The 18,379-nt window shown below is 39.0% G+C and overlaps 1 protein-coding gene across 1 annotated transcript in view; it reads right to left on the bottom strand.

The window, feature by feature from the left end:
• Positions 1–10,567: 10,567 nt before the first annotated feature.
• PRMT3 (protein arginine methyltransferase 3) overlaps positions 10,568–18,379 on the bottom strand; it is a 121,845-nt gene continuing 114,033 nt past the window's right edge. Inside the window, exon 16 of the mRNA XM_010858410.1 lies at positions 10,568–11,496. Coding sequence (XP_010856712.1) covers positions 11,387–11,496 — 110 coding nt within the window. The 3' untranslated portion in view covers positions 10,568–11,386. The remainder of the gene's footprint in view (positions 11,497–18,379) is intronic.

Below are 18,379 nucleotides of genomic sequence, written 5' to 3' on the forward strand. Positions count from 1 at the left end.
AGGGCGACAGAGGATGAGATGATTGGATGGCATCACCAATTCAATGGACATGAACTTGGGCAAACTTTAAGAGATGTCGAGGGACAGGGAGGTCTGGCATGCTGCAGTCTATGGGGTCTCAAAGAATTGGACATGACTTGGCAACTAAATAACAACAGAGCTGAGGCAGAGACAGAGTCCCCCTGCTCCTCACAGCTACTTTGTGTCTATTATTCTCTGTAGTAACCAAACTAGGCCAGGACCATTTCTCTATGCCATCTAAAGGATGTGCAAATACACAGTTTTGGAATTGTATTTAATAATGTGTTTTTTTTTTTTTACTATCAGGAGCTTTTTAACTTGTCTTGCAAACAAATCTCAACAGCAAGGCCGAGACACCAGGATTTAAGTACTACTGCTGCTGCTGCTGCCGCCAAGTCGCTTCAGTTGTGTCCGACTCAGTGCGACCCCATAGACAGCAGCCCACCAGGCTCCCCCACCCCTGGGATTCTCCAGGCAAGAATACTGGAGTGGGTTGCCATTTCCTTCTCCAATGCATGAAAGTAAAAGTGAAAGTGAAGGCGCTCAGTAGTGTCCGACTCTTAGTGATCCCATGGACTGCAGCCCACCAGGCTCCTCTGTCCATGGCATTTTTCAGGCATTTAAGTACAGGCCGCTCTAATTCCCCATGCATCACTCACACCGGAAAGTGCAAGTTGCTCAGTTGTGTCCGACTCTGCGACCCCGTGGACTACACAGTCCATGGAATTCTCCAGGCCAGAATACTGGAGTGGGTAGCCTTTCCCTTCTCCAGGGGATCTTTCCAACCCGGGGATCGAACCCAGGTCTCCCAGATTGCAGGTGGATTTTTACCAGCTGAGTCACCAGGGAAGCCCAAGAATACTGAATGGGTTGCCTTTCCCTTCTCCAGGAGATCTTCCCAACCCAGGGATCGAACCAGGGTCCCCTACATCACAGGTGGATTCTTTACCAACTGAGCCATCAGGGAAGCTCCTGAACAAGGCCAAAAGCCAACCAAAGCTGATGCACTGAACCAGACCCCTGACCCAGACATCCCAGAAATCATCCTGCCTCTCCAGCCCATCCCAGCCTCATTTTCAGAGGGGTCACTAGTTTTGGCTCAATTTTAAATGTTTTATTACATAGAAGATATATCTATATGACCATACACATTGGTTACAAAATAGAAAACTATAAGAGATCATTGTAAGAAGACTCCATTTTCCCATTCCGCTTCAACTCCACCCCTCCTTCCCAGAACCGACCTATTTTAACTAGCTTAACAATTGGTTTTAAAATTTTCTTGCCATCATCTTTAAATCCTTAAATAATGTAACTGTTTTTTGACACAACCATTTTAGGCAATATCCGTTACTGTCTTTCTCTACAGTAGGAGAGGACTTTAACCTTCATAGCATCTAATATTCTTCCTATGTCCATAATTGATTACTTCAAACACCTTTACACATAAAGTTTTTTTGGCTTATCCCATTGACACTAGATTGTGTTTTGAGTTACTTCAGCAGAATTTTAGTGTCCCTGCTTTCTCCTCTGCTTTCCTGCACACACTCCTTTCTGCTCCCAGCTTGTGGCTTGTCTTTGCACGTTATGAAGGCTAGGTGGGCTTTTGCGAGATATAACCTGCCCAGCCACGGCTGAGATTTGAACTTAAGTAACCACTGTGATCTTCCGAGCTCAACATATTCAGGCCCGTCAGCAAATATTGGTCACATATAATGGCAGGAAACAGAGAACATAATTTTGAATTTCCTCAGCTATCTATTTAAGGAAAAAGGCTTTTATTTTTTTTTTCCTGGATCACAGGAGTTGACTCATTAAACCAAACATCATAGCACAGCATGAGAAGCCAGGGCAGATGAAGGTGTAAGGGGAAGAAATCCTATTAGGGTTCCCAGCAGGAGCCTCCTTGGAGAGACACACACGCTAATGAAATAAAGACCTGGGGCTGTATTCACATTCACGCGGACTCAGCTCCAGTCCCCGAGGAGGAAAAAACGTGCTGTCTGCTTCCAAAAAGCACTCCAAAGGCCCTGCTTAAACCACACAAGACCTTCTGTCTTTCTAGGGGTAAACATCCTCTAGGGTACAGATGGGGACAAAAATTTGACTTAAAAAATTCCTTGCTGTCACTGTTATAAAACTCAAAATTTCTCATTAGCTAAAATGTTCCTAATTATTAATGTCATTAGTTTATGTAGCTGTGTGCTGAAGAGATTTTGAGTCACTCATAATTGTGTCCTTATTTTTTAGCTATTAATTCCTAATGAAGAAAAACCGTATTGTTTTAGAAACGACTTATTGGATTTTTTTTAATGTTTTAAAAGAAGTTTAAACTACATCTGTGTGCTGTTTCCACACACTCACTGAAACACCAGAGTTAGCCTTCGCCAAATCTAAATTACACAAAATTATCTACTTTTTGAAAAGGATCAACATACAAATCAATTACAAACTATATGAATGTGTATATGTCGATTAAACGACTTAACCATTTGCAAACCCAGGGTTCTGTGGGCTCAAAACCATGTGATGGTCACAGGCTCTGAAATTTTAAAACATCCAAGTGGTTGAGAAAAATAAACATTTAAATATGTAAAAATGATATGCAAGAGATTTCCTAATTCAGAAAAGCAAAAATAAATTCATAGATAATAAAATAATTAAGTAGAAGAAATTGGCATAGTATCATTGGTTAATTGCAGTAAACCACTCATCTAGATGATCAGCCCGTTAGATGATGCATTCCTTTTTTTGTTTCTTGATTTTAGTTCTCCAATCAGGGATTGAACCCAGGTCACAGCAGTGAAAGTGCTAAGTCCTAACCACTGGACCACAAGGTAATTACCTGCATTCATTTTTAAATTCAACAGATACTTATTGAGCTCCTACTATATGCCAGGGCACAAGACAGCAGTTAATAAAATACACAAACATCCTTTTTCTTCTGGAACTTACATTTCTGGACTAATTCTATTGAATAACAAACACACACATTGACAGGAATAACATTTTTTAATGAAAATAACTTTTGCAAAATAGTATTTAATGATGAGTGGTATTATATAACATGTTTACAAATCTCTATTATCAGGTTTGGAATAGCACACAGCTGGATATCATAGTGGCTTCTGCATTCAGTCTGCTATGATACACTGTTTTGGTTGAACTATATGAAGAAAATATGTGCTGTGTGCCTAGACACTCAGTTGTCTCCAACTCTTTGTGACCCCACGGACTGTAGCCCACAAGACTCCTCTGTCTATGGGATTCTCCACGCAAGGATACTGGAGTGGGGTGTCACTTCCTCCTCCAGGGTATCTTCCCTACAGCCTCATATAATCTTCAATACTAAAGCCAAACAGGACCAACAGTTTATCCTTTGAAAGAATATTTGTCAACATTATGCAATTTGGTGCTGCTGCGGGGTATAGTTTTAGCTCATCGAATCATGCAGATCTTCCAAGATTGATGTTTTATTATACAGCATCAAAATCAGTTACTACACCACTGTTACTGGTTCACCATATGTGACCTCCAAATATGGCATCTTGGCAAAGTGAGTATTTCAAGCTGAAGAAATCTGAGAGATGGCATGTGAGGGGAAGAGTCTTTTTTTTTTTCTATTTGCTTGTCTAACTCATTGCTTCTCAGTAAACAGGTGAACTGAAACCCACAGTGTCCAACAGAGGCCATTAGAATAAACATTGATTTGTTTTGGTGATTTCTTTCATCTTCAGGAAGGACTTCCGAGGCTTCCCCTGAAGCAGGTCCACACCCTCACGTGAGAGTCGTGCTCTCAGTGACCAGGGGAAAGGCACATCCTTATCTCCAAAGACACTGGGATGCCAGGAAGAACCTGATCAGTCAGGTCTTGCAAAGTGTCCCCATCTACTAAGCTCAGCTCATCTTTGTCCTATGTCTTCCCGACTTTCCACTCTTCATTCAGCCTAACATAAAACCACTTGGGTTTTTTTCTTCTTCAGGTCTTCATTCACTTCCTTGTGAAGGTTTGTGTGTCATATAAAAACTTCTGTTAAAATACATCCATATGCTTTCCTCTTGTTAATCTGTCTTTTGTTACAGAGGTTTCAGTTGAGAACTTCAAGTGGTAGCTGCTGCTGCTGCTGCTGCTAAGTCGTGTCAGCTGTGTCCGATTCTGTGCAACCCCACAGATGGCAGCCCACCAGGATCCCCCATCCCTGGGATTCTCCAGGCAAAAATGCTGGAGTGCGTTGCCATTTCCTTCTCCATCAAGTAGTAGAGGAAGAGGTTTTCCTTCCTTTTCCCACTTACATACTTTCCAAAATTATAACTTCAGCTTAAAAACTGGAAACTAGAAACAAATTATATTAGTTGTCTTCACTTAAGTGATGTCACTTTTTTTCTTTCCAGGACAATGTCTGTCATAGATATTCTTTCCAAGTAAAAATGTTACATTAAAAAGTGGCCAGATCAGCTTGCAACTGTGTCACACAAATGCTTTTGTGGAGACAGATATTTTTATTGCCATATGCAATAAAAGTGCTTTATTAGTATATCATATAGAATGTTAACAAGATGAGTACTCAAAGGTCAAGATTTAATGAAATGTTTTTTTTTTTTAATCAAGGACATTTTAAATAGAGTATGTGGCAGTGAAGAATACAATGACTATTAGTATAGTTTGGTGCCTTGATCTGTGCTAGGGCCAGCAATTTTACACGATTGCTTTTGTACCATCGGCGTAAATATGAATACAGTGAAAAAGGCAAATACCTTAGTACTATTGCAAAAATAGTTTTCATTTCCTGGACTTCCTCTAAGAGGTTTTCAGGAGTCATGAGGGGTCCGCTGACCACAGTTTGAGAACCAGTGATGGAGGTAAAACATGATGGCAGCTTGGACTAGCATGGCGTAGTGAGGTCTGTTTTGGTTCTGGACATATTTTGAAGGTAGATTCTGTAAGACTTGCTGCCTGACTTGGATGCAGAGGGAAAGAAACGGGTCAAGGATGTCTCTCAGTTTTCTGTCCTAGTAAGATGGAGGAAAATAGCAGGGTTTGGAGAAGATCAGAAATTCAGTTTTGAATGTTATTTTGGAGATGCTCAGGAGGCATCTCGGAAAAGGCAATGGCACCCCACTCCAGTACTCTTGCCTGGAAAATCCCATGGACGGAGGAGCCTGGTGGGCTGTAGTCCATGGGATCACTGAGTCAGACACGACTGAGCGACTTCACTTTCACTTTCATGCATCGGAAAAGGAAATGGCAACCCACTCCAGTGTTCTTGCCTGGAGAATCCCAGGGACGGGGGAGCCTGGTGGGCTGCAGTCTATGGGGTCACACAGAGTCGGACACGACTGAAGCGACTTAGCAGCAGCAGCAGCAGCAGGAGGCATCTATATAGACATGTTATGTGAGAAGTTGGATACAGACTGCCATGGTGATAGTTTTAGGAATCATCAGTGTCTTGGTATTTATAATCTTAAGTCTGGATGAAATCACCAAGGGAGGGAAGATGGACAGAAAAACATTCCCAAGACTAAGGTGCCAACATGTAAAAGGTGAAAAGGTGAGAAAAAGCCAACAAAGGAAACTGAAGACTGGCCAAAAACGAAGGAGTGGGGAAAGCCAAGCCCAATGTTTCCAGAAGGGTGATCATCAGCATTGAGTACTACTGGTGGGGCAAGTAAAACCAGGGCTGAAAATTGGTCACAAGCTAACTGGATGGAATTGGCAACATGCAGTTCACTGGTGACTTTGATAAGAGTAGTTTCAATGGAGTTGTGGAGGCAAAAGTCCTGGTGAGGGTGGGCTCAAGCAGAGTTGTACACAAATGTTCATAGCAGCTTTATTCACAATACCTACAACCTGGAAACAATCCAAGTGTTCACCAACAGATGAATGGATAAACAAAGGAGCAGAATTCCATTTATAAAGTGGAATATCCAGTAATAAAAAAAACATACTACAGATACACATCAACATAGATGAACCTCAAAAAAAACTATGCTGGAAATGAAAGTACATACTATATGATTCCATTTATATGAAGTACTAAACCAGGCAAAACAAATTTATATTGATAGAAATCAATTAGTGTTTGCCTAGGGAGGGGATGGGGGAGAAGTGTTGGCAGCATAACTTTTTGGTACTTAGGAAATTTCCATGAACTGCAGCACGCCAGGCTTCCCTGTCCTTCACTATCTACTGGAGTTTGCTCAAACTCAAGTCTACTGAGTCGGTGATGCCATTCCACCATCTCATCCTCTGTTGCCCCCTTCTAATCCTGCCCTCAATCGTTCCCAGCATCAGGGTCTTTTCCAATGAGTTGGCTCTTTGCCATCAGGTGGCCCAAGTATTGAAGCTTCCACATCAGACCTTCCGATGAATATTCAGACTTGACTTCCTTTAGGATTGACTGGTTTGATCTCCTTGCTGTTCAAGAGACTCTCAAGAGTCTTCTCCAGCACAACAATTCAAAAGCATCAATTCCTCGGTGCTCAGCCTTCTATATGGTCCAACTCTTTATAGTTGTTTAAAATAATGGGAAGAGAGAAAACACTGAACACTGACAAATCCTTTCTGTGTAGTCTCAATGTAAAGGGAAGGTAGAACTGTGACAACAGTGGGAGGTAGAAGTGGGAGTTGAAATTTTTTTTTTTTTAATGTAGGAGAAACAATATCCTTTCTGAATGCTGATCATATCTGGACAATGGCTCAGACAGTAAAGAATCTGCCTGCAATGCAGGAGACCTGGGTTCAATCTCTGGGTCAGGAAGATCCCCTTGGAGAAGAGAATGCAATCCACTCCAGTATCCTTGCCTGGGAAGTCCTATGGACACAGGATACTGGTGGGCTACAATCCACGGGGTTGCAACAGGTTGGACAAGACTGAGTAACACTTTTCACTTTCATGCTGATCATGGAGCAGCAGAGGGAAAACCTGGTGACACCAGACACACGCTGAAGCAGTATCTGAGTGACTGAGGGAATGGGCTGTGAGGCACAGGGTGAGGAGCTGGCTTGGCCAGATGTGGTGAAAGTTCATTCAGTGGGAAGCCCGTACATGGGCATCAAGGTTGGCTGGGGAGTATAGTATGGAAACCTGTTAAGTTCTCCTCAGACTGGCTCGATTTTCTTAATAAAATAGGAAACAAGGACTTGAGCTGGAAGAATGAGGTTTAGACTACTGTTGATTACCTTAATTTTAAATAACTCAGTGATAGACAATCTTTATGTATGTATTTAACTATATTCTAGATGTAAATGAATCTTAACCTATTTCATCATTCTGTGTGGAAAAGTTTACCTTTTTGGCAAGGAAACAGACACAAGATCTTAAAGCAACATGGTTTTGGGTTTTCCCTGGTGGCCCAGTGATTAAGAATCCACCTTCCAACACAGGGACGTGGGCTCAATCCCTGACCCAGGAAGATTTCACATGAGGAGGAGCAACTAAGTCCACGCGCCTCAACGACTGAGCATGCACACTGCAAGTACTGAAGCCGGCGCACCTAGAGCCTGCGGTCCACAAGAGAGCCAGCACTCCACAATGAAGAGCAGTCCCGGCTCGCTGCTGAAACTACAGGAGGCCCACGGACAGCAACGAAGACCCAGTGCAACCAAAAATAACTAAATGAACACATCTTGGAAAAAAAAAAAGCAACCTGGCCTTATCTGATAGCTGGCAAGGGACTTCACATACCTTCCCAGGATGTCTAGTACCTTAGTACAAAAGCAATGCCACATTTTAGGCTAAAACCAAGCAAGGAAGGCACCGAGGAGCCTCAAGCATGTTGAAAAGTACTGATATAAGGCCATTCCCCCAACTGTCTTTCCTACGGTTGACAGTTAGGGGCCCTAAGTCTCTTAAAAACCCAGAGGTTAATGAGCTGCATGCGAATTCTTTTAGGCTCAGAAGTCATTCATTAGCTGACTCTGCTTGCAGCTTGTGGGTAAGGTTCAACCATCTCTAACTGTGAAAATTTGTCCATTTCTCTACTCTTTTTTAAAACTTTCTACATGAAGCTGATAATCAGCTAGTTTCAACTTATTGATTCCTGTTGCAGAGCATTAAATGTTACAGTTTAAGACATCAGTCTCATTAATACTGTAATGTTAGGTACATCTTGGTCAATCCTTGAAGTCTTCATAAATGGAAGTCTCCATATTTTAAGAAATAGTCCTTATAAGCTATAACTTATTGTATCTTCTCTGCCATGGCTGTTAGTGAGTCATATGAAGAAATATGATTTCTAAAATATTGCCTATCTCAGGTTCAGTAAAATTTTATTTACCGAAATGAACAACATGGTGGAGCTGGCTCTGGCCTGTAGCTCACCAATCCAATAGTAGACAACACTTGACTTCCGCTGTATCTTACTTACCTAACCTTTCATAATAGGCTGAAACTCCATGACAGTAACTGCGTAAGAGATACGCATTTTGAGGTATTTCACTACACAGAAAAAGTCTGAATACCGTAACGTTTAGATTTGTTATGGTCCAGCAGCTTAATATATGGCCAGCAGAAGCTAAACAGGGCCTCATCCTGTTTCAATTTTTTCTGTTGGATGCTCTTAGAGCACTGTTATCCTACTTCCTCTACTTGATAGCATGGGCATGATCAGTGAGATGAGTATAAAGTGATCTCAAATCCATAAGGTCGCACAGTACATTTAAAATATTCCATTCTAATACGTGATAGGGGTAGAATGCTGAAAGACACAGGTGAACCAGACTACAATTCAGATTAAGTGATAAGAAAGAAAAAAACTCAATATTTAGACAGTATTACTTATTCACCTCCACAAAGAGGAATTATTTCAAAGTTATCTGACAGCTCCCTGATTCACTATGAAGTGTGTTCCTAGCATTCAGGGCTACTCACTAGACCACCTTGTCTATGCAATGCTGTACACCTGCAGTTCTGTTTTCTTGGAACACTGCTTCCAAAGTCCTCTGTTTAGAAAATACCACTCTACCAGAGATGACTATTAACCTTGGATGAACCCCACACATTACAACACTAGTTTTCACAAAGAAAAATAGGAGAAAAATGTATTTTCTTAATGGGAATAAGATTCTTGGGACAGAGCAAACTGCTATCCCTAAGTGCCCATCTGCCACAGCAGGAAAGAACGCTGTATTTATCACTATAAAGAGCTACAAAGTACTTATTTTCTATAGCAGTTTAATGGCTGAAATTCTAACCAAAGAGCTAATATTCAGACTCTCACATCTCAGAAAATGTTTAGGTACACAAATTAGGATGTTCCAGCCTGGGAAGGCTACCAGGAGGAGAATATTAAAAGAGACACTGGCTGAAAATCCCCTGAAAATCAAACAAGACTTTTAATGAGAAATCATTTTTGAGAAGTACTTTTTTAAATAGTAAAAAATACTTGTTAAGAAAGAAAAACAAACAAAAAAAAAGTTTTTCGGTTACTTTAAAAATTTAATGGTAAATCTTCATATATGGTAAATCGGACATGTATATACCACCACTAGATAGCTAGTGGGAAGCTGCTGTGTAAGCACCAGGAGCTCAGCTCGGGGCTCTGTGATGACCCAGAGGGGGATGGGGGGCAGGAGGGAGCAGACAGACATATATACATATAGCCGATTCACGCTGTTGTACAGCAGAAACTAACACAACATTGTAAAGCAAGTATATGCTATTAAAAATTTTTTTAAAATTAATGGTAAGTCTTTTTACTTTTGATCCATCATCCCATTACTCAAATTGTTACATGAAACACCCTAGACAGAAATTTAAAACATTTTGAGCTGTATTAGCAGCAGTACACATTTCCAGTAGTGGCCGGAATCCAAACCATGGTGAAAACAAGCTGACTAGTTTGGCTCAGTGAAAAAAGAAACCATGCTTATGAAGAAGAAAGACTTACATTAAGGTCTGAAATACCATCGTTTGATGGGGCTATTTTTCCTATTGCTGGAACTCCAGTTTTCTACTGAAGACCAAAAGACAGTTTATTTTTGATGCATTTTTTTGCTAAATAAATATTAAATTCTCTTGTAATCTTCCCACTCACTCACACACTACAGTAGTATCTCATAAGGTTGACAATTCTCAAACTGATCTAATGCAGATGCCACTACAGTCTTTGGAAGGGGTCCTTGACTGGTGGTGATGATATCACTGAGCACGGACTAAGTGTTTTCTATGTACTAGGCACATAGAAGTTGTTGAAATGTATCAGTTGAAATGTACACATTTCAGTAGTTGAAATGTATCAGCTCATGAATTGGCACATTTATGGAGGGAGAGAGAGGTTAAGGAACATAGGATTACACAGCAAATAAGAGCTGCAGCTAAGGCTTGAACTGGCTCCAGAATTCATGCTTCTCAACACAATGCTATGCTGCTTTGTGTGCGTGTTGTTGTGAAAATGAACCAGCTGATGAATGGAAATGAACCATGTGATCCACCTCGCCTTAAAATTCCTATTTTCTTAAAAACGATTCCTTTGCTAAGACTTGTTGTAAATGCTTCTAACTTTGTAAACGGCTTTGGTATGTGGAAATGTCACTTTATAATACTAATGGCTGTTGTATACGTTTATTTGAATGTTTTCTGTATTTCAAACTGGGTCAATAATTGTAAATTACACAAGTGTATAAAGTGATAAAAGTACATTAACAGTTACATGTTTAACTTTGTACATAAATCTAGTTTGAAAAAAACGATTAGTAAATAAATACATATTTATCCCAATCTTTAAAAAATTTTTTTAAATCTAGGGCAAATGTATTGAAACTAGATGTCCTGGGCAGTAATAGAAAACTATATGACTGAAGAATATTTGCAAAGAGAGAAGAAGCTAAAAAATGAGAACAGAATTATATACAACAATCAACTAAACTGATTTCAAATACAGTTTGTGTGGTCTCTTTTCCACATTTTAGTTCCTTACACTTGCTCTACATTATATCCTGATATTCTAGCAGATACAATTAAGACTATTTCTTAGAAAGGAAATTTTCAATAAAATGTGTAATACCTTGTGTACAGTTACTAGTTTCATAAAACATTATCCAAATAACAATTACTAGTGCTTAAAATTTATAGTAAGAAAATTATTAAAAACAACAAAAGATTATACCTCTGTTCCAAATTTAGGCCAATTTGAATGACTTTCAATACAGCTGAACTCAATGCAGGGATTACATTTTGTTAAATCTCACTGACCAGACTTTCAAGAATGTGATTCCAGAGGTGGATCACGAGGATCAGTTCCCTCTGTAGCTGAATTACCAGATTCAAAGATTCAACATCCATGTGTTCACATAAGCTTCCTCCCCTACTGCCCGCCCCTCCCCGACCATAAAAGCTGCAGATTAGCTGGCGCATTTGTAGCCTTTTTACTGGAGACCATAAGTTTGAGTTGTATTGTTCAATGTGAGGGCCACAATGAGAGAACGTGGATCTTTCTTATTCTTGTGCACTGTGATCTTTCCTTTCAAGGCTTCACCTATAGAAGAAAGGCAAAAATTGGGTTTCAGAATTCAAGGAATACAGTGCAGCAGAAAAGCAACATGGTATACTTAGAATTGATACTTCTTATTTTTTGTTGTGAGATGTTTCACTTTTTTTTTTAACTTAAAAAATTTCAGGACAATTTTATGTTTAATTTTTGAAGAAAGCAGATCTAACTTAGCTAGCATGGGTGTCAAATGCTTGTGAAAAAGCATAACTACAGCAGTCACTGCAGGGTTGGGGACTGTTTACTGGACTCTTCAATATGAGGCCCTGAGGTATGTCCTGGGCATGTTATAAAAGAGACATGGTCCCTGACCTCAAAGCGTTCACAGTTCAGGGCGAAGAAAACAGAGGTGCTGACAACTATGCAAGAGGTCTAACAGGGTATGCTGGCACAGAGGACTGGGGGTGGCTGGAAGGCAGTAAAAGGTAAGGTTTCACAAGACAATTCACATGCTAGCAAGGTAATGCTCAAAATCCTTCAAGCTAGGCTTCAACAGTATGTGAACTGAGTATTATCTAGATGTACAATCTGGATTTAGAAAAGGCAGAGGAACCACAACAGATCAATTGCCAACATCCGTTGGATCACAGAAAAAGCAAGAGAATTCCAGAAAAATATCTACTTCTGCTTCACTGACTATACTAAAGCCTTTGACTGTGTGGACCACAGTCATAATCTGGAAATTCTTAAAGAGATGGGAATACGACACCACCATAACTGCCTCCTGAGAAACCTGTATGCAGGTCAAGAAGCAACAGTTAGATATGGAACAATGGACTGGTTCAAAATTGGGAAAGGAGTATGTCAAGGCTACATATTGTCACTTATTTCACTTACTTGCAGAGTACATCATGTGAAATGCAGGGCTGAATGAAGCACAGCTGGCAAAGATTGCCGGGAGAAATATCAACAACCTCAGATATGCAGATGACACCACTCTCATGGCAGAAAGCAAAGAGGAACTAAAGAGCCTCTTGATGAAAGCGAAAGAAAAGTGTGAAAAAGCTGCCTTAAAACTCAACATTCAAAAAATGAAGATCATGGTATATAGTCCCATCACTTCATGTCAAATAGATGGGGAAAGAATGGAAGCAGTGTCAGACTTTACTTTTTGGATTCCAATCACTATGGATGGTGACTGCACCCATGAAATTAAAAAACGCTTGCTCCTTGAAAGAAAAGCTATAACAAACCTAGACAGTGTATCAAAAAGCAGAGATATTACTTTGCCGACAAAGGTCCCTAAGGTCAAAACTATGGTTTTTCCAGTAGTCATGTACGGATGTGAGAGTTGGACCATAAAGGCTGAGTGTTGAAGAATTGATGCTTTTGAATTGTGATGCTGGAGAAGACTCTTGAGAGTCCCTTGGACTGCAAGGAGAACAAACCAGTCAATCCTAAAGGAAATTAATCCTGAACACTGATTGGAAGGACTGATGCTGAAGCTCCAATACTTTGGCCACCTGACGCAAAGGACTGACTCCTTGGAAAACACCCTGATGCTGGGAAAGATTGATGGCAGGAGGAGAAGGGGGCAATAGAGGATGAGATGGTTTGATGGCATCACTGACTCAATGGATACGAGTTTGAACAAACTTCAGGAGATAGCAAAGGTCAGGGAAGCATGGTGAGCTGCAGTTCATGGGGTCGCAAAGAGTCAGACATGACTGAATGAATGAACAACAAGAAAGGAATAAATCATCTGAGGACTCAAGCAGCCAGAATAGAAGACTGCTGAACACTTAGGATGATTCACTAGAGACTCCAGGTTACAGTTTAGTGTTAAACCGCCCTAAGAGTAAAGTCAACACCAGTGCTCCTTAACAAAGCTTTAAAACATTTTTTTTGGTAAAGATCAAGGTAATCTTTAAATAACTTAACTGTCTGCCTAAGCAAACTTCAACGCTTTTAAAAGAAAATAACCAAAATCCAAACATTCAGCAAAACAATATTTCTAGTGTTTGACATTCATTTAAAATGTCTAGATTTTTAAATAGCTGCAAATTGAGGCTTATAAGCAGGAAAAAAAAAGTTACAGCAATAACAAAAACACATTTAGGCATACCTTAATTAAATTCCTGAAAACCAGTGATAAAAACAATAATCTTTAAAACTTCCAGAGGGGAAAAATGAAGATATTACATATAAGAGAAAAAAGAGCAACCTCAAAATTTTCATTAGCTAGACATATTTTTGAAGTGATGAAAGAAAACCTATTAAGAATTTGATATCTAGCAAAAATCCTTAAAAAAATGAAAACTAAGAACAAGTTTTTATTTTTATTTTTTTCAAAGAAACAAAAGCATTCTTTTCTGGGAGGCCTGCACTGTAAGAAATGTTAAAGGAAGTTCTTTAGACAGGAGGAAAATGACACCAAAAAGACACCTGAATCTACACAAAGGAATAAATGGTGCTAGACTATAGTAAATATCTGGTAAATAAAAGATGTTTTTTCCTTTTGAAAACTTATTTAATAGATACAGGTCTTAATACATTTAAACATACAGACATCATATAGATTACGTTCTCTGACCAAAACAGAATGAAAGTAAAAATCAGTAAATCCCAAAATATTTAGAAATTAAACAACAGATTTCTAAATATTCCATAAATCAGGGACCTCCCTGGTGGTCCAGTGGGTAAGACTCCGTGCTTCTACTACATGGGGTGCAGGTGCAATCCCTAGTCAGGGAACTAAAATACCACATGCCATGTGGTTAAAAAAAAAAAAAAATTCATAAATCAAAATAAAAATCAAGAAGAAAGTTAGATGACATTTTGATTTGAATGATTATGAAACCAACATATAAAAATAGGTGGCCTATAACTACAACACTGCTGAAAAATCGTTAACTTTAAATGCTTATATTAGAAAAGAAGACAGACACAAATGTCTTCACTGGGGTAATTCTATCCAACGGTTAAGGAAAAATAATAACAAATGTATAAAAAACAGAGGAAGGAATACTCCTCAGTTCATCTTTTAAGGGCAGCATTACCCTTATACCAAAATTAGATAAAGTTATTTGAAGAAAACTACAGAGATATATATCCCTCATGAACAAAGATTCAAAAATTCTTTGAACAAAAGAGAAAAAACATGATTGTGTCACACAAATGTAGAAAAAGCCTCTGCTGCTGCTGCTGCTGCTAAGTCGCTTCAGTCGTGTCCAACTCTGTGAGACCCCAAAGACAGTAGCCCACCAGGCTCCCCGGTCCCTGGGACTCTCCAGGCAAGAACACTGGAGTGGGTTGCCATTTCCTTCTCCAATGCATGAAAGTGAAAAGTGAAAGTGAAGTCGCTCAGTCGTGTCCGACTCCTAGTGACCCCATGGACTGCAGCCTACCAGGCTCCTCTGTCCATGGGATTTGCCAGGCAAGAGTACTGGAGTGGGTTGCTAAGCCTCTGACAAAGTTAATTTCTAACAACTTTCAGCAAGCTAGGAATAGAAGGAAACTTCTTTAACCTGATAAAGAAAATCAATGAGAAACTATAGATAACATCATTATTAACTGAAGAACTGAAAGGTTTCTTCCTAAGACTGGGACTGAAGTAAGGATCTTCATTCTGACTGCCTCTAATCAGTATTCTACTGGATGTCCTGGTCAGGGCATTAAGATGCAGAGGAAGAAAAAAAAATATAGATTGGGGGGAAAAAATGGTAAAATGGTCTTTATTTGCAGACCATATGGTCTTACACATAAAAAATTCTTAAGCACTATGCAAAAAAAAAAAAAAGGAAAACAGCTACTAAAACTCTCAGAAGGTTTAGCAATCTCAGAACATAAGATCCATATAAAAAATTAACTGCATTTCTATACATGAGCACTGAAGAATTAGAAACTGAAATAACAATAGCATTTATAATAGCATTGAAAAAGCGTATAATTCTTGAGATAAATGTAACAACATATATGCATCATTTAGTTATATCAAACTATGAAACACTGCTAAAGATGATCTAAGTAAATGAGACATATTGTTTGTGGATGACACTCAATACTGTTTTAAGATGTTAATTCTCCCCAAAGTAATCTATAGATTCAACACGGTCTCAATCAAAATCCCAGCAGGACTGTTTTATTTGGGCAGAATTTAAGTTGACTTTAAAACGCATATGCAAATTTAAAGAGCCCAGAATAGTGAGAGAACAGAATAAAGCAGGAGGATTTATATCATCTTACAGTGTCTTACTGGCATAAGAAAAGACACACAGATCAAGGAAACAAAGTTCAGAAACAGACATGCATACATGGTTAGTTAATTTCTGACAAAAGAGCCAAGGTAATTAAACGGGAAAAGAAAAGTCTTTTCAAGAAATGATGATGAAACAACCTAATATAAATTTGGAAAAAGATGAATATTACTTTTAAAATCAACATGAAATAGTTTATAATCCTAAATGTACAGGCAAAAATACAAAGCTTTTAGAAGACCCGTATAGGAAAAGCTGTGATGTTAGAGTAGCAAAGATTTCTTAACTGAGGCCACAATAGCACAAAGTTCAAAAGACCTTAAGAAAATGAAAGGAAAAACTAGGATTGAGACATAAATATCAGCAATACATATATCGGACAAACAACTTGTACCTTATTAAGATTCTTATAACCCAGTAAGATGACAACCCAACCAAAATTGAGCAAAATATCTTAAAAGAAACCTCACCAAAGAAGACATACAAATGACCAATGAACATATGAAAAGATGCTCAACATCATTAGTCATGAGGTAAATGCAAATTAAAAACACAGCTGTCACTACATACACTTATAACACAATGACATATTAAAACATATTAAAATGACTGCCCTCTTATGTAAGTGTTGACAAAGATGTGGAGCAAACAAACCCACAACAGTGTAGGAACCCTGAATAGTATAGTCATTGTGAAAAAGTTTGCCAGCTTCTTCTGAAGTATTTATTTATCGTAAGACCTAATAATTCCACTCCTACGTATCTGCCTAGGAGAAATGAAAACATATGTCCACACAAAAACTTTTACAAAAATGTTCATATTAATTTTATCCATAATGGTGCCTGAATGAAAACAATCTAAAAGTCTATCAGCAAGTGAAAGCCTATGTACATTACAGTAAGTCCATACAAAGGAACACTACCTGGCAATAAAAAGGAACAAATTACTGATTCACAGATGCACTTTAAAATATGCTAAAAGCAAAGCTGGAGTATGTTCTATATAGTAATTTTGATATAAAATTCTAAAAGAATACTAAGGCCTTACTATTATTAATAGTAATATAATACGTAGTGACAGAAAGCAGATCAATGGTTGTCCAGTCTGAAAACTGAAGATGGGGGTGACTGACTGCACAAGGGATCAACAAGGAAACTTTTTAGGGTGAAGTAAATATTCTATATCTTGAAAGACATGGGAATACCAGACCACCTGACCTGCCTCTTGAGAAACCTGTATACAGGTCAGGAAGCAACAGTTAGAACTGGACATGGAACAACAGACTGGTTCCAAATAGGAAAAGGAGTACGCCAAGGCTGTATATTGTCACCTTGCTTATTTAACTTTTTTGCAGAGTACATCATGAGAAACGCCAGGCTGGAAGCAGCACAAGTTGGAATCAAGATTGCCGGGAGAAATATCAATAACCTCAGATATACAGATGATACCACCCTTATGGCAGAAAGTGAAGAAGAACTAAAGAGCCTCTTGATGGAAGTGAAAGAGTGAAAAAGTTGGCTTAAAGCTCAACATTCAGAAAACGAAGATCATGGCATCTGGTCCCATCACTTCATGGGAAATAGATGGGGAAACAGTGGAAACTATAGCTGACTATTTTTTGGGCTCCAAAATCACTGCAAATGGTGACTGCAGCCATGAAATTAAAAGATGCTTGCTCCTTGGAAGGAAAGTTATGACCAACCTAGACAGCATATTAAAAAGCAGAGACATTACTTTGCCAACAAAGGTCCATCTAGTCAAGGCTATGGTTTTTCCAGTAGTTAAGGATGGATGTGAGAGTTAGACAATAAAAAAGCTGAGCGCTGAAGAATTGATGCTTTTGAACTGTGGTGTTGGAGAAGACTCTTGAGAGTCCCTTGGATTGCAAGGAGATCCAACCAGTCCATCCTAAAGGAAATCAGTCCTGGGTGTTCACTGGAGGGACTGATGTTGAAGCTGAAACTTCAATACTTTGGCCACCTGATGAGGAGAGCTGATTCATTTGAAAAGACTCTGATGCTGGGAAAGATTGAGGGCAGGAGGAGAAGGGGACGACAGAGGATGAGATGGCTGGATGGCATCACCAACACAATGGACATGGGTTTCGGTGAACTCTGGGAGTTGGTGATGGACAGGGAGGCCTGGCGTGCTGCGGTTCATGGGGTCACAAAATGTCGGACACGACTGAGCGACTGAACTGAACTGAATAGAGTGGAACATACATTTGCCAAAATTTATTAAACTGTATAAATAAAATGCGTAAATCTTTACTGTATGTAAATATAGAATAAAGTGTTTTTAAAATTGTGATGGCTTAGGAATAAATTCATAGATAAACGGAATAAAGATTCATTATAGAGATTCAGTACATTCTAATTGGGGCATTTTACATCACTGAGGAAAGAAAGGAGTCAAAAGAAATGTATAAATATAGTAACACAGTATTTCTTAGTATGGAAAAAAAGTTAGAAACCAAAAGGAAAAGGCTGATGATTTGTTTATACAAAAATGAAACAAATTCTATAAAGCCAAGATACTTTAAAAAGGCATAAAATGTGTTCAATTTTTACATTCCAGCCATCTTTACCAAAATTTGGCTGTTAGAATCCAACCACAACAGAAAAAGAATGAAAGAAACCAGTAACAAACAACAACCAGTATCTGACTGCTCTGAT

The sequence above is a fragment of the Bison bison genome, unplaced genomic scaffold (genome assembly GCF_000754665.1).
Source record: "Bison bison bison isolate TAMUID 2011002044 unplaced genomic scaffold, Bison_UMD1.0 scf7180017864388, whole genome shotgun sequence".
NCBI classification, from domain to species: domain Eukaryota; kingdom Metazoa; phylum Chordata; class Mammalia; order Artiodactyla; family Bovidae; genus Bison; species Bison bison.